The sequence below is a fragment of the Cydia strobilella genome, chromosome 22, assembly GCF_947568885.1.
Source record: "Cydia strobilella chromosome 22, ilCydStro3.1, whole genome shotgun sequence".
Lineage (NCBI taxonomy): Eukaryota > Metazoa > Arthropoda > Insecta > Lepidoptera > Tortricidae > Cydia > Cydia strobilella.
Window position 1 is genome coordinate 10052927 of NC_086062.1, and position 15776 is coordinate 10068702.

Here is a 15776-nt window from a genome sequence, read left to right on the forward strand (position 1 = left end):
GTTCTTAACTAATTAAAAAAAGCGGCGAAAGTGTTTTAGTAGTAGTACGTGACCGAATAGAAGTGAGAGCACATGCCTACAATATTTGTGGTCCTGGGTTCAAGTCCCGGTAAAAGCAAAGTTTGTGTAATGAGCAGATGAGCACGGCGAATATAGTTTAAAACAAAACCGCTTAAAAAATATTCTAGGCAAACGAGTTCCGCACATTTTTGAACGGGAAGTGGGAAAGCGCGTCGTGAAACAAGCAATGTTAGGTTGAGGGGGCATCTCAGACAAAACCTATAACTTCCCTATTAGGTACCTATGTTTACACTACCTAAATAAATGTAGATGTAATGACAATGATGATGATAAATGTAAAAGATAAAGCTGGCCATACACACTAGGGTATGCATGCATGCGCAGTTTTGTCTGTACAGTAAATCGCTGCGGAGTTATCGTGGTCTGGCTCTATTTGACTATCAAGTTATTCCAGTCTGAAAAATTACAAAATTAACTTAAAAACTACACTTTTTTCACTAACCTCACCGTCGACATTTTTATTCCGGGGTACCCCCTCAAGATCACGCCTTGGTATTATCACGGTCACCGACATCTTACACCACAGCACTAGTGACAAATCACACTAAAATTGGTCTAAACATGGACGCAAAATACTAACTATAGAAGAATAACACTCTATTCACACCAAAATCTGAAGTAAAATAGTTTGGACTAAAACACTAAGGTAAAACGCTCAAATAAAGTTCGCATACAAAAAGTTCAACTACAAGAACGAATGTGACAGAAAGAATAGTCCACTAGTGTGTGAATCACTTTTCTTGTAGTACTTGTTTTTAGATCCTAGACGCTAAAATGACAATTCAATTGCCTCGATTTGCCCGAACAATCTGTCTTTTTTGTACAAAATTGGTACAGAATCAAGACGATTGGGTAAATTGGCAATTCGAACTATCATTTTAGTATCTGGGATATAAAAACAGAGTTTAAATCACAAAATATTACATATGATGTAATTTAGAACTAGCACTTTTATGTCACAGCATACACCCTACCCCGTCCCAGCCCACAAACTGATTCTTCTTGCTCCGCCGAAAATAACGGAATCGACAATAATCTGAATCTTGGCAATGAAAAAGAAAGGAGTTGACAGATTAAGGATGGTTGTAAACTAATATTACGACCCTCGTTCTAGCAGGAAATGTTATGAGGAATGTTACGAAAATGTTTGACAACACGACTCTACGGTTTTTTTAGTTTTTATTGCAGAAACATTGAGACGGCCTTTTATTCAACGATCGTAGGTATAAAAATTGTAGATCAAACTAAGGATTTGTTCACATTTATTGCGTTTTGATATTACAATACTCTGTTACGTTTAATGCAAAACTATTTCTACTCTTGCAAGATACAACAAATCTGTAGACGTTTCAATGACATATCAATTTGATATTATAGACAAAAAGCATACCTATTTAGGAAAACTAACAACAACAAACAAACAAACAAACATTCGACTTAATAATACGTGAGTGACCCGTTTTAAAATAATTTTCTTCTTCTTCTCCTTGTCCTTTTCCCATTATTTGGGGTCGGCTCTCCTAGTTATATTTCGCCAGGCATCTCGGTCCTGGGTCATTTCAGGCGGGATTTGGGCTTCTTCCATATCCCTCTTCACTTTTGCTTTTTTGTTTTGCTTTTGCGGTTGGACGCGGAGTTTTAAATACCTATATTAATTTTTTTTTAAATATTTTAGGAAAAGTTTAACGAATACAATTATTTTAATGCATTAGGCGCCAGAAGTGATCTAAATTAAATTACTTTAATTAAATTGTCATAAAGTGACAAATGTTTAATCTCCAATGATAAACGATAATATAATTGCAACAATCAATGCTAGATTAAATAAGACACAGATAAAACTCGAGTCGGTGTCACACTCAACAGTCCATAAAAATCATTGGCCAAGTGGCGAAAACTACGATAATTAGGCAAATGACAGATTTAAGACTATAACGAGGGCATGAATTGCTGATTTATAAAGTAAAGCATGACATTTTTTTAACGGGGTCGTGGCATATTCATATTTTATTGCATATTTAAAGCTATGAAATTGTTTAAATTTAAATTTTGGACGCCTGCAGACGCCTGATTGTTGTTTGTGGAAAAATATGGCTAACTGTTACGGCGCGCAGCGTAGGTATTTTACGGTTGCGATTTTTGCAATCGAGCAACCGAGCAAGAAACACCTCTAAAGAAAAGGAAAAACCTCACTGACCTTAACCCTCCTGCAGCTGAAAGAAGAAGCTCCGTTGTTTTACTGCATCCTGTCGCCTATGTCTAACCTACAGTCCACACCCCTACGTAAAATAGAATCCTTCTACCACCAATAGAATACAAAACATTTAATAGATTTAGATTTATTTATTTCAGGATTAAAATTACACTATAAATTTGCATCAATGTCAAAATTATGCTTATCTTCTTATCATGATCGTCAAACATTACATACTAACAAATATAAAATAAATTAAAATAATTTTCTCTCCCAATAAGGATCGTCATGTAAGTAAAAACATGTCAAAAATTGATGTCAATCTTAGCAATTTAGAATCATCATTAAATGTCTATTTCTTAGTACAATATCAAGCAACTTATTTTTACAAGCTTTTATTTAACTTGCATGTTTGTATGTATATGTTCGTGTCGAATCTTGCAAGCTAAATTAGTCCCACTTCCTATTATTCGATTGAGTTGAAACTTTACATACATATACAACTTGGGTGACAATACAATACTATGATACCATCGGGCTGATCTGATGATGAACACAGGGGCCATAGGAACCCTGTGATAAAACAACGCCACCTAATTGTGTTCGGGTTTGTTCGAATTGTCTCGATGAGTATTAGTTGCCTGTTGAAAGAAAAGTACAGTCAACAATAAAAGCTTGTATCATTTTTTTTTATAAAGTTAAGATTTTTTATTAACCTACGTGACAAAATTATTACCTACCTTTCGCACAAGCTGCCATGCACACATACCTATACTACAGGGCGGACACGCTACACATCAAAAATCACTTGCGTTTCTGTCCGGCACGTCTGTACGTACACGCGTCATGCGTCATAGTGTGAGTAAGTTGCTTAAAAATAGTACTGAGCGGCCGGCAAACGGCCGTCAATCTGCTGTCGCGGGGCGAGGTAATTCGAGTCGGGGCGGAGCGGTGCGTGGCCGTTCTGTATGACAATACTATTACTTATTCTGTGCCTATACATTGATCATGAAAATCGGCCAAAAATCGTGAAGAGACCTTTACTCCTAAACTTGGACGTTTGGGAGCAATAGGCCGTGACTTGTTACCGTCGCGCCCCGAGAAGGCCAAACCTATCTAGATACTAAACATATTTAGGAATTCAGGGGGAAACGATGATAGTCCAAATTTCCGAAGTTATTAAGAGGGGGCTAACGCAAAACTGTAGTTTTTATATTTACATTACAAAAGCAAATGCCATGAAGGCCGTTCCATCGGTTTGCCGCTGTCTTTGTCACATTTCGCAAGAAAGAACGGGAAAGAACATTTTGATCGAATTTTGTCGGTTTTTATTTATTTTAAAAACGTTACCTTACAATATCGAAATTCTAAAGCTATGAAATTACTATTTATGTTAAGATTGTTTTTTTTTCTTTTTTTGTTTATAGTATCACATAATAAATAACCGAGTAAAGTAGGATTAAAAGTCCGAGTTAGAGGTTACTTTGGGAATTAATTGTATCGAGCGAAGTGTCATAATTCGTGTATCGGAAGCTATGTTGTTAAAGATAATATAGTCAAGAACTACATATTTGTTATATTAAGTACTTATTTTTAAGTATTAATTTATTTATTTATTAAAATACATTATATATATTTAATTACAAAAAAATGTATTATTAATTGAATTTGAATTTGAAATTTCGTGTAACCGTGACACATACATTCTGTTAGTGAAAAAAAAGCTGTTTCAAGAGGGTTAGTATACCTAAGCCTAATAACAATTATACCTATACCTAAACCTACACACTTAACCTACAAGTTACCACTGTATGGAGCCCATTGGGGAATGTAGCCCCGCACAGTGTAACATTAGCGGACAATCCGGCTTATCCGCTATCATCCGCTATAATACTGCAAGAGGCAGATTGAAAAAATCTTGATAATTAGAAAAATTATTCTCCTCGAGCCACGACTTCATTCTACTTTTAAAGCTTTGGGCGGATGCTGCATTTCGTACTGTGCTTGGCAACCGATTATACACGGAAGGTCCTAGGTAGTATACTGATCTTTCCGTTTTGGCGAGTTTGTGCGAGATTGTACTTAGCCTATATTCATATTGATTGCTACGCAAGCAGAGCTGTATCTCGGATTCGTACCCCTGCGCTTGAACTCATCGATGTGTCCACAAGTGAACATGGCTACTTGGTACAGTACAGAGGAGCTGGGGTGGTTAGAGTAGCGCTACCTCGTTTCACGCAAAATAGGCACATTGGATGTCGAGTTGCGGAAAATGCCCAGCAAAACTAACTAACTTGGTACAGTACAGATATAAGCAAGGCAGGGGTAGTATATGGAATTCCTTAAACAGCTCGCGTGCTGAGGCATATATTTTTTCCACGTCTACGAATATCAACGCCTCTTAGAAAAACATGATCATATAAGGAGATTTTTCGCCTTCTGGCTCAGGGAACCGCCTGAAATAGTTCACACGGAAACTTAGATTATAATTTTTTATTTTATTTTTATTTTAAAAAACCTTGCTAGGTTAAAGTCGGCTCAATAGAAATAATCACAAAAACATGTAAAAAAAATTGAAATATGTATGACACTAATATTTCAAATTAAATACAATATCATTGGTCAGATGGACCTACAGGTGTATTATTTATTTTAACCCTTAGTGCACAAAAACAAGTAAAAAGTACAAAAGGCGGACTTAATGCCTTGAGGCATTCTCTACCAGTCACCCACTGGGCAAACCAGAAATTTGCAAAAAATAATTTTATATAATAATTTTATATAGTCAGTTGAAAAACCCCCGGGTTATACCAATACCAACTATTAGGCACTCCCAACTCCGCCAAAAACTTATCTCAGGGGTTTTGTAATAGCCCCTACGTACCTTAGATAAACATAGCTGCAATTTGCTGACTAGTTCAACAACAATGACTACTGCATAAATATGATACTTTAAACTCTAACGGTTTATAAATGTAAATAATTGATCAAACTATTTAAGATCATTTGTAACGTGCAATGTATTTTTAACCTTCCGACTTAAACAGTAAAACCGTTTTTTGAACGGATTTAAAACTAAACTAATTAAATATAAATTAAATGCTATCACAGATAGATCTATTAGTAAAGTGACATATTGGACGAATTCGTGCGTTTGAGTAGTTTACCGGTGCGGCAATTATTAAAATAATAAAAATATAAAAAACCGGCCAAGTGCGAGTCGGACTCGCGTTCCAAGGGTTCCGTACATTACACAATTTAAACAATGTATTTTTTATGTGAAATGTCTTTAAAAAACCCGTAGGGGTCGGATCGAAAACTAAGTAATTAAGTCCGACTCACTCTTGACTGCACATTTCTAATAGGTTTTCCGGTACTCTATAGGTAAAGATCTATTTTGTGTATTTTTTTCAAAATTTTTGACCCAGTAGTTTCGGAGATAAAGGGGGGAATGGTCATTTTTTGCCTATTTTCTTGAATAACTTGTAAACTATTTATCTTAAAATTATAAAAAAAATATATTTGAGATTCACACAATGAGCTCTTTCATTTGATATGTAAGACGATATAGTTTGACAAACTTTATTTTTTAATTTTCTCATTTACCCCCCAAAAGTGGCCCCCGTGTTTAAAATTAATTTGTTTACGTTGCATGTCCATCTTTGGGTCACAAACTTATATATGTGTACCAAATTTCAACTTAATTGGCCCAGTAGTTTCGGAGAAAATAGGCTGTGACAGACGGACAGACAGTTCCGGGTTCCGTTTTTTTCCTTTTGAGGTACGGAACCCTAAAAATGTCAGAAAAAACGAAAACGTTTAGTCCATTTTTGAGACAAGTAAGTTACGTTACTTTATTTACTATACTTAGTACTAGGTACTAGTAATTTATTTAGTAAATAATATTATTGTAGCTTTATTTTTCCATGCACTTAGTTACACGTTTGAAATACTTTTAAAATAGTTGATATAAAAGTATTTATTAGTTTTTACATCAGCGTCGACCCATCTTGCCTTTTTCCAGTGGGACCTATGCCCCGAACTTCTCACAACGTTCAAGATTGCAATGATCTCGGGTTCTCAATATACATATAGGTACTTACTCGAATTAATCAACTACTTACGTTCCTTTTTCAGATAATACTGATAAGATATTTTCATGATTACATGAAGCGCAAATTGCGAGTATATATGATAGTCGGTGGATAGATAATAATGCAGCATGATCAAATAAATAAATAGTGCGAATTTTGTGTTGAAGTATTTTGAGAATAGGGTGTAGATCATGGGAGAAAAGAGTACGTTTTCACCGTTCGTTAAACAAGTAAGTTCGATATTTTATCTACAAACATATCATAAACATAACATATGAAGTGTTAAAAAACCGCAAATTATGGCTAGCATAAACATAAACCGTGTTGTTAGAACAAATTTCGTATCTGTGAAAATGTTATTATTGCTTAATAATAACATCAAAATCGGTTTTATAATGACATTTAAATTGCCCACGAACATTTCTGAAAAACTAAGAAATTTGATTTGACCTATATTCTTATATCACTCGGGATGAGCCGGATGAGGTTTTATTCAAAATGAAATGTCGTTTGCAAATAATGTTGTAGTACATAAGAAGAAGATTTGACTGAAAATCTATTGACAGTGTTACGTGACGGGGGCGGTGTGCTGCAACATCATCGGTCACGGCTGCATGCTGGGGTTCCCAGGGGTGCTGCTGCCGCAGCTTCACCAGCCTGACTCACCCATCATACTAAGCAAGGAGATGGAGTCTTGGATAGGTGAGGACTTTTCAACAAAATGCACCCAAATGCTGGTGCTCGTGTTTAGAAGTTCAGGTTCGTTACGTCTACTGTGTGTGCTGAGTTCTGATGTGGCCGCATGAAATTTCTGTCTGAAGAGTTCAGCTAAACTGTTAACGACTTTCTAAAATACCACTCACGACCACTTCTCCTTACAAACGTAGTCCCCATTTTCCCCCTTGTATACTATAAGTGGTCACGTCTTCGTCTCCTTCTCATCTTAACCTTGTTTGATTTCAGCATCAGTGTTGGCGATATCAATGTTCTTCGGCAACTTCTTGACACCTCCAATCATGGGGCGGCTGGGACGTAAAGCAGCACAATACGCCGTCACGCTGCCTGTCATGGTGGGGTGGATCGTCCTGATACTCGCTACCAGCCCCGAGGTATCATATTGGTCTAGAGTCTAGCTAGAGTGTCTTACTACTGAACAAAGGTCCTCAATATACGTATCATACTCAGTTCGGTAGAAGTTTAATGCAAATACTTGTAAGTAAATTTCTATTCGCTCTATTTTCATTGTAGTACAATTTCTCTAGCATCTAAAATTAATACCATACAGTTTCATGTAATTTCAGTTAGTCGCTTCAAAATGACGACGGTTATGTTTTTGTAACTTATCTTATTTACAATTTCCAGGCGCTACTCATCGGCCGAATACTCCACGGCATCTCAATGGGCATGATGATGCCTCTCCGCTCCGTGCTCATCGGCGAGTACACCAGCCCGCACAACCGCGGCGGGTTCCTCACCACCATCGCCCTCGCCCAGTGCTTCGGCATCCTCTTCGTCCACCTCGTCGGCACCATCCTCAGTTTCCAGCTGACAGCTCTCATCTCTCTACTACTATTTATTCTTCGGAATCACCAAGCTGGCTTGCGACTCAGGGACAATATGACAAGTGCAGAAAAGTATTCATATGGCTAAGGGGAGAAGAGGAAATACCGGAGCTCGATAAGATGATTGAAGCCAGCAAACAGTTGGAGGAACAACAAACAAAGCGAGGCTTGAAAGAGATTGTATCAATTGCGAAGAAGAAAGAGTTCTACAAGCCTGTTTTACTCATGTTTGCCTTATACATCATAGTGAACTTCGCGGGTGGCACAATGTTTGCTGCCTATTCGACAAGAATTTTGCATTTGCTCATGGGCCCTGATATTAATGCTCACTTCTGGATGGTTGCGTTGGATACGCAGAGATTATTGTTTAATATCGGCGCGGTTTATGTTATAAATAAAACTAGTAGGAGGACTATGCTGTTCGCAACAGGAGCGCTCTGTGCTGGAAGCCATCTTGCTCAAGCTGCTTACGTCTTCGCAAAAACCAACGACTTGCTGCCTTTTGACTCTATATGGATACCTGGAATCTTAGTGAATCTGCAAGTTCTATCCGTTGCTGTAGGAATGGTTCCATTACCAAGCGTGATAGCTGGTGAAGTCTTTCCCTTACAATACAGAAGCCTCGCTGCAAGCACAAGCTTAATAGCGATTTCTATTTCAATATTTTTAGCTCTTAAAACTTTTCCTGGTCTGACATCCTCTGTAGGTTTACATGGGACATATGTGCTGTATGCAGGTATAATAACAGCAGGTCTGGTGGTGGCGTGGTTCTTACTGCCGGAGACGAGAAGCAGGACGTTACAGCAGATCGAGGAACATTTCAGAGGAGAGCGTTGTGAGCATGAACATGATAAAGAACTAGAAATACTAAATGGATCTGAGAAGAAAAAGGTGTTGCCTTAAAACATGCCCAGTTCGGAACAGGGGTTAATAAAAAACCGGCCAAGTGCGAGTCGGACTCTCGGGTTCCGTACCAATACGGAAAAAAAGCAGCAAAAAAATCACGTTTGTTGTATGGAAGCCCCATTAAAATATTTATATTATTCTGTTTTTAGTATTTGTTGTTATAGCGGCAACAGAAATACATCATCTGTGAAAATTTCGACTGTCTAACTATCACGGTTCATGAGATACAGCCTGGTGACAGACAGACGGACAGATGGACAGACGGATGGACAGACGGACAGAGGAGTCTTAGTAATAGGGTCCCGTAAACTTGTAACTAGAGAAACGGACAGACACAAGAGGATGCTTGAGCAGGTAATAATTATAATAGCACAATATTTTTTGTTTTAAAAATACTTTAACAAAATAAAAGTAACACTTATGGGCGGTTTTCCTGTATTACAATTTTATAATAATACGAGTATCCTTAATTAGCAAACCAAACTATGTAAATCATAAAAAATAGAAAACTATGTTAATTATTTCCTAAATTGTATATCTGAAGGGAACATTATGATATGACACACTTCAGTCACACTGTAGGTATATAAGTAGTAAGTACATAGTTTATACTTTAGTTTTTTAACTAAACTTAAAAGTCACACGTACCCGCCTCCAAAACGCCGCTCCCATACAATTGAAGTTACGCTCTCATTTTAAAACGACTTGCATATGCATAAATTAACAGTTTAAAATAAAAAAAATAAATAAATAAAATATAAAAATGTTATTTATTTAGGTATCAACCCATTTTGAATGATTTTTTGATTTTTATTTATTTTGGATTTGAATGATTCACGGTTAGTTTAGATGGATAATCAAGTGAAACTCATGTTATATGTAGGCAATGAGGATATAATAAGATAGAGCGGTACTGTCATAGTAAATTTTGTAACCACTGTAAATTCACTGCCATCTATAGACATACTTTAAAACTAAAAATGAAGATTTAAAATAATACGTTAAAATGTATTTAAATATGAATAAATTATTTTTTTATTTGCATTAATTATTTTTATATGATTTTGACCCAATATGTTCTTTCACTGGTATTCGTTAAAATTATAAATAACAAACTATACAGTCAACGCCCTCTATACGAGTGTAGGCCAAAACTAGTGGCGCCATCTGATCGAGAGTCAAATTTTCGTGATTTTCGAGGCACGTTTTTTCCTTAGACTGTATCCATCTATTACGGAGTTATATCTATCTTTGATGTAGGTAATGAGTTATCGTCATCTCACTAACGTCCGCCTCGTATAGGTATGTAGTATGTTTACATATCGCTTTCCAGTATCAGTAAAGGCATCAGCTCACTCGATAGGTTAATAAGTATAGTGAGCTTGACGACATGGTGGTGATGCTGGGATTTTTTATGCACATTAGTCTAATCCGTTCGTATAAAAATACCGCAAATCGATGTACAGGTTAGCCGTTTGGCACACACATACTAGAGGCCAAAACAAAATTTTTGACCGGCAGTTCCTAAAAAAATTTCGCTGGGGGGGGTAAAACATTTTTTTTTGTATGGAAATGTTTTCCAAAACCTATCGAGTGTGGTATCATACGAAAGGGCTTTTTGGGGCGATTCTAGAAATATATCACATCATTACATTTCGGGCATTTTTTTTAATTAAAACAAAAAGAATTTTCGAAACATACCAAGTTTGGGCTCCTCCAGACACGATATGGCTGATTTTTTTTTGTACAATATACCACAAATGATACGTGATATCCTCATGTCCCATCCCCAAGAAAGCAATTTTGAAAATAATATCATTAACTTTTTTTTTTTTTTTCAATTTTACAAAGTGACACAGTTCTACTTCAATACCTATTTCACGAGACTTATGGAACTGTACTGCAGATACGGTACATATTAATCATAAAATGATACGTAATATCCATATATCGAACGAGGAATACCTCTTTAACCCTTTAACTGCGCCTTTTATCAGTTGGTATAGTTTGTTTAGTTTTTGACACAAAATATCAAGATTGTATCCTTCAGATACGATATACCTTACTGATTTTTTTTGTACAATATACCACAAATGATACGTAATATCTTGATATCGAACCCTAAGAAAGCAATTAAGGGAAGTCAGTAATATCAACTTGAATAACAGTAAATGACAAAGGCAAAACTGTTTCGTATAAACCGCTAATAATGCTAGCCTCTGTAATGTGACTTTGTCTTTAATGTTATCTGTTCGCCCAACGTGTGGCCATACATCCATCCCTACGCTTCCTTGCCATGTGGCCAGTGATTATGAGCTTCTGCAGACTACGTGGTCCTGGCGGCCTAGCCAAGGTGACAATCGCTATCGCTTCGCCATCGAATCGCTTTGTGTCTCTCCATCATTCTTCCATATTAGTGTGACAGTGACAGTTGCGTTCTGTTCGTTACGGAGCGTTAGCAATTGGCATGTTGTCTACGGGGCCTGTTCTGCCTCGATAGCCGAAGAAACTAAGTACGCGATGGGTACAAATAGTGCATAACCTCGGTTTGACGTTGAGTGTGTCGAGAGTTGATGCAATTGCACCACTCTCGGGTTCTCAATGCTATATAGGTACTTACTCGAATTAATCAACTACTTACGTTCCTTTTTCAGATAATACTGATAAGATATTTTCACGATGACATGAAGCGAAAATTACGAGTATATACCTATATGATAGTCGGTGGATGAATAATAATGCAGCATGATCAAATAAATAAATAGTGCGAATTTTGTGTTGAAGTATTTTGAGAATAGGGTGTAGATCATGGGAGAAAAGAGTAGGTTTTCACCGTTTGTTAAACAAGTAAGTTCTTTATTTTATCTACAAACATGGCATAAACCATATATCAAGTGTTAAAAAACCGCAAATTATGGCTAGCATAAACATAGACTGTAAATAATTTTATATATGTGTATATTTAATTTCATAGGAAATAATTTAATTTATTTCAGTTTATAAACTGTGTTGTTAGAACAAATTTCGTATCTGTGAAAATGTTATTATTGCTTAATAATAACATCAAAATCGATTTTATAATGACATTTCAATTACATACGAACATTTCTGAAAAACTAAGAAATACGATTTGACCTCTATTTTATTAACAGTCGGGATGAGCTGGATGAGGTTTTATTCAAAATGAAATGTCATTTGCAAATAATGTTGACAAATCTCGCATGTTACTTCATGTCGAGCGATATGCTGGTTGAGTCCGACTCAATTTTTTCTCTGGATTAAAAAAAACTACAGTTGCTTGACATGCTAAGTACGTTGCATACTTGCGATGCTTATACGTATGGAAGGTAGAGGTAAGGAAATGAATCTTCATGTATCAAAAAGTGACCGTAAGAAACAGTAAATAGGCGGCGCCACAATACACTGAAGTACCTAGACCATACACCTAGTATTTTATATAGATGTGCACCCGTGCGACCGTGGTGAGGCACAGAACATACGCAATGCGACAAAATTAAAAACACGTTTTAACATTCCTCACAACATACCAGAAACAACCTACGTAATTTGGTCGGGTTATCGGCTGCCTCTCCCCCATTTCATCTCTACATTATTATACCTCTGTGGTTCATGTCATAGAGTATTCTTTAAATTACAATACTCTTTGGTCTCAGAGCCTACCTAGCGCCACCGGAGAGATTAGGAACTATTATTTAAAACTGAAAGCGGTCACTTTTGCAACAATTCTGCCATAAGAGATTGGCATCCTTTCTATACCATCCATACTTATACGTTTAGTTTAACTTGTCGCAAAAATCTGATTATTTAATCGCTTTAATGACATTAATTATGAAATGGATAATGGCAAACAACAAATGTTAAGGATGCACTTATGCGGCAAAAGGAGATGGCTGCACGGATGTTTACATAAAAAGCTCAGTGGCACCCTCAATAAATTTCTAAAATTTTATGTACTGCTATAGTGTAAATCTAATGAAGAAGAAGGACGATTTATATTTGACTGAAAATCTATTGACAGTGTTACGTGACGGGGGCGGTGTGCTGCAACACCATCGGCCACGGCTGCATGCTGGGGTTCCCAGGGGTGCTGCTGCCGCAGCTTGTTCAACCTGACTCACCCATCATACTGAACAAGGATATGGAGTCTTGGATAGGTGAGGACTTGTCAACAACATGCACCCAAATGCAGATGCTCGTGTTTCTGTTCAGGTTCGTTCCGTGCTAAATTCTGACCGCAATTCATAATTTATTTATTGCATCCATGACATTTGATGGTACATAGTAATAGTAAGTTTCACATGGACAGGGCACAGCAATAGTCTTAAATCTAAATAATTAATATTAATGTAATCATTATATAAATTAGGTCTTATTTCTCTCTATGGAGTTCCGTTTTAATGTTTTAGGTAATATAATTTTAACTTTCGGTATTTACAGACCGTTACAACCTTCAAACCTGCACTTACAACTCTGGTTTGCGGGTGTCCAACGGCGACGGTAATTGCTTACCATCAGGCGATTCGCCTGCTCGTTTGCCTCCTATGAAATGAATATGGTGTTAAAATAAATGGAAAAATTCACTGCCTCGCGCGAGATTTGACTCACGACTTTCTAAAATACTAAGCACGACCGCTCACATCCACGACTCAAATCTACAAAAAAAAAGAACGACCGCTTCTCCATACAAACGTAGTCCCCATTTTCCTCCCTGGATTAAGTGGTCACGTTACTTGGTCTCCTTCTCAACGTAACCTTATTTGATTTCAGCATCAGTGTTGGCGATATCAATGTTCTTCGGCAACTTTATGACACCTCCAATCATGGGTCGACTGGGACGTAAAGCAGCACATTATGCCGTCACGCTGCCTGTCATGGTGGGATGGATTGTCATGATACTCGCCACCAGCCCCGAGGTATCATATTAGTCTAGACTATAGAGTATCTCACTACTTTACAAAGGTCATCAATATATATATATGCATATCATACTCAGCTCGGTAGAAGCTGACATAGTTAAAATTTCTACTCGTTCTATTTTCTTTGTATTACAAGATCTGGCATCGTAAATTATTACCAGACAGTTTCATGTTATTTCAGCTAGTCGTTTCAAAATGGCGACGGTTATGTTTTTGTAACTCTTATCTTATTTACAATTTCCAGGCGCTACTCATCGGCCGAATACTTCACGGCATCTCAATGGGCATGATGTTGCCTCTCCGCTCCGTGCTCATCGGCGAGTACACCAGCCCGCACAACCGCGGCGGGTTCCTCACCACCATCGCCCTCGCCCAGTGCTTCGGCATTCTCTTCGTCCACCTCGTCGGCTCCATCCTCAGTTTCCAGCTGACAGCTCTCATCTCTCTATTCTTCTCCTTCATCAGTATCCTCATGACTATTTACTCTCCAGAATCACCAAGCTGGCTTGCAACAGAGGGACATTATGACAAGTGCAGAAAAGTCTTCATATGGCTGAGGGGAGAAGAGGAAATACCAGAGCTTGATAAGATGATTGAAGCCAGCAAACTGTTGGAGCAACAACAAGCAAAGCAAGGCCTGAAAGAGATTGTATCAATTGCGAAGAAGAAAGAGTTCTTCAAGCCTGTTTTACTCATGTTTGCCTTAAACATCACAGTGAACTTTGCGGGAGGTACAATATTTGCTGCCTATTCAACAAGAATTTTGCATTTGCTCATGGGCCCTGATATTAATGCTCACTTCTGGATGGTTGCGTTGGATACACAGAGATTATTGTTTAATATCGGCGCGGTTTATGTTATAAATAAAACTAGTAGGAGGACTATGCTGTTCGCAACAGGAGCGCTCTGTGCTGGAAGCCATCTTGCTCAGGCTGCTTATGTCTTTGCACAAACTAACGACTTGCTGCCGTGTGACTCTATATGGATACCTGGAATTTTAGTAAACCTGCAAATTATATCCGTTGCTGTAGGACTCGTTCCATTACAAGGTGTGATAGCTGGCGAAGTCTTTCCCTTACAATACAGAAGCCTCGCTGGAAGCGCAAGCCTAATATCAATTTCTATTTCAACATTTTTAGCTCTTAAAACTTTTCCTGGTCTGACATCTTCTGTAGGTTTACATGGGACATATGTGCTGTATGTAGGAATAATAACAGCAGGTCTGGTGGTGGCGTGGTTCTTACTGCCGGAGACGAGAGGCAGGACGTTGCAGCAGATCGAGGAACATTTCAGAGGAGAGCGTTGTGAGCCTGAACATGATAAAGAACTAGAAATACTAAATAGATCTGAGAGGAAAAAAATGTTTCCTTAAACGCCTAATTCGGAACAGGGGTTAATAAAAAAAATGCAAACTACCTAGAGAAACGGACAGACACCAGAGGACGCTTGAACAGGTAAAAATTACAGTGCTAATAGCACAATATTTTTTGTTTTAAAAATACTCTAACAAAATAAAAGTGATAATTATGGGCGGTTTTCCTTTATTACAACTTCTATAAAACTAGTATCAATTTTTGTCTTTAATTAGCAAACTACGTAAATCACAAAAAAATAGAAAACCATTTTAATTCTTTCCTAAATTGCATATCTGAAGGGAACATATGACACTGCAGTCACATTGTAGGTAAGCAGTAAAAACATAGTTAGTTAATACTTTAGTTTTTTAACGAAACTTAAAAATCACACGTACCTGCCTCCAAAACCCCGCTCCCATACAATTGAAGTTACGCTCTCATTAGACTTATTTTGACCGGGATATAGACCCGAAAGGTGAGGTGAGGTGAAAGGTAATCACGGTTCTTATATCCCGATCAATATATGTCTATGCATAAATATCATGAAATTAACATTTACCTAACATAAATACAAATAAATACAAATACATATATCTATGTCTAGTACTAGTACTAGTTCCCGTGTGTCCCCTAAAAATTGTTATAGA

At 37.3% G+C, this 15776-nt stretch overlaps 1 protein-coding gene and 1 pseudogene across 1 annotated transcript; both read left to right on the plus strand.

Moving 5' to 3' along the window:
• The first annotated feature begins 6490 nt into the window (after window positions 1–6490).
• On the plus strand, window positions 6491–8834 carry LOC134751610 (facilitated trehalose transporter Tret1-like; annotated as a pseudogene).
• A 2747-nt stretch (window positions 8835–11581) lies between these two features.
• Window positions 11582–15146, plus strand: LOC134751591 (facilitated trehalose transporter Tret1-like). Its single transcript, XM_063687065.1, has 4 exons — window positions 11582–11684; window positions 12877–13012; window positions 13626–13771; window positions 14019–15146. Exons 1-4 carry the CDS (start codon window positions 11646–11648, stop codon window positions 15144–15146), a joined length of 1449 nt encoding a protein of 482 aa, XP_063543135.1. The 5' UTR covers window positions 11582–11645.
• The last annotated feature ends 630 nt before the right edge of the window (window positions 15147–15776 follow it).

Bases quoted from the DNA above. Each gene is read 5' to 3' on its own strand.
- LOC134751591 (XM_063687065.1), top strand. From the start codon at position 11,646: ATGGGAGAAAAGAGTAGGTTTTCACCGTTTGTTAAACAA. The intron at 11,685-12,876 runs GTAAGTTCTTTA...ATCTATTGACAG, and splicing joins TTTCACCGTTTGTTAAACAA to TGTTACGTGACGGGGGCGGT. The intron at 13,013-13,625 runs GTGAGGACTTGT...ATTTGATTTCAG, and splicing joins GGATATGGAGTCTTGGATAG to CATCAGTGTTGGCGATATCA.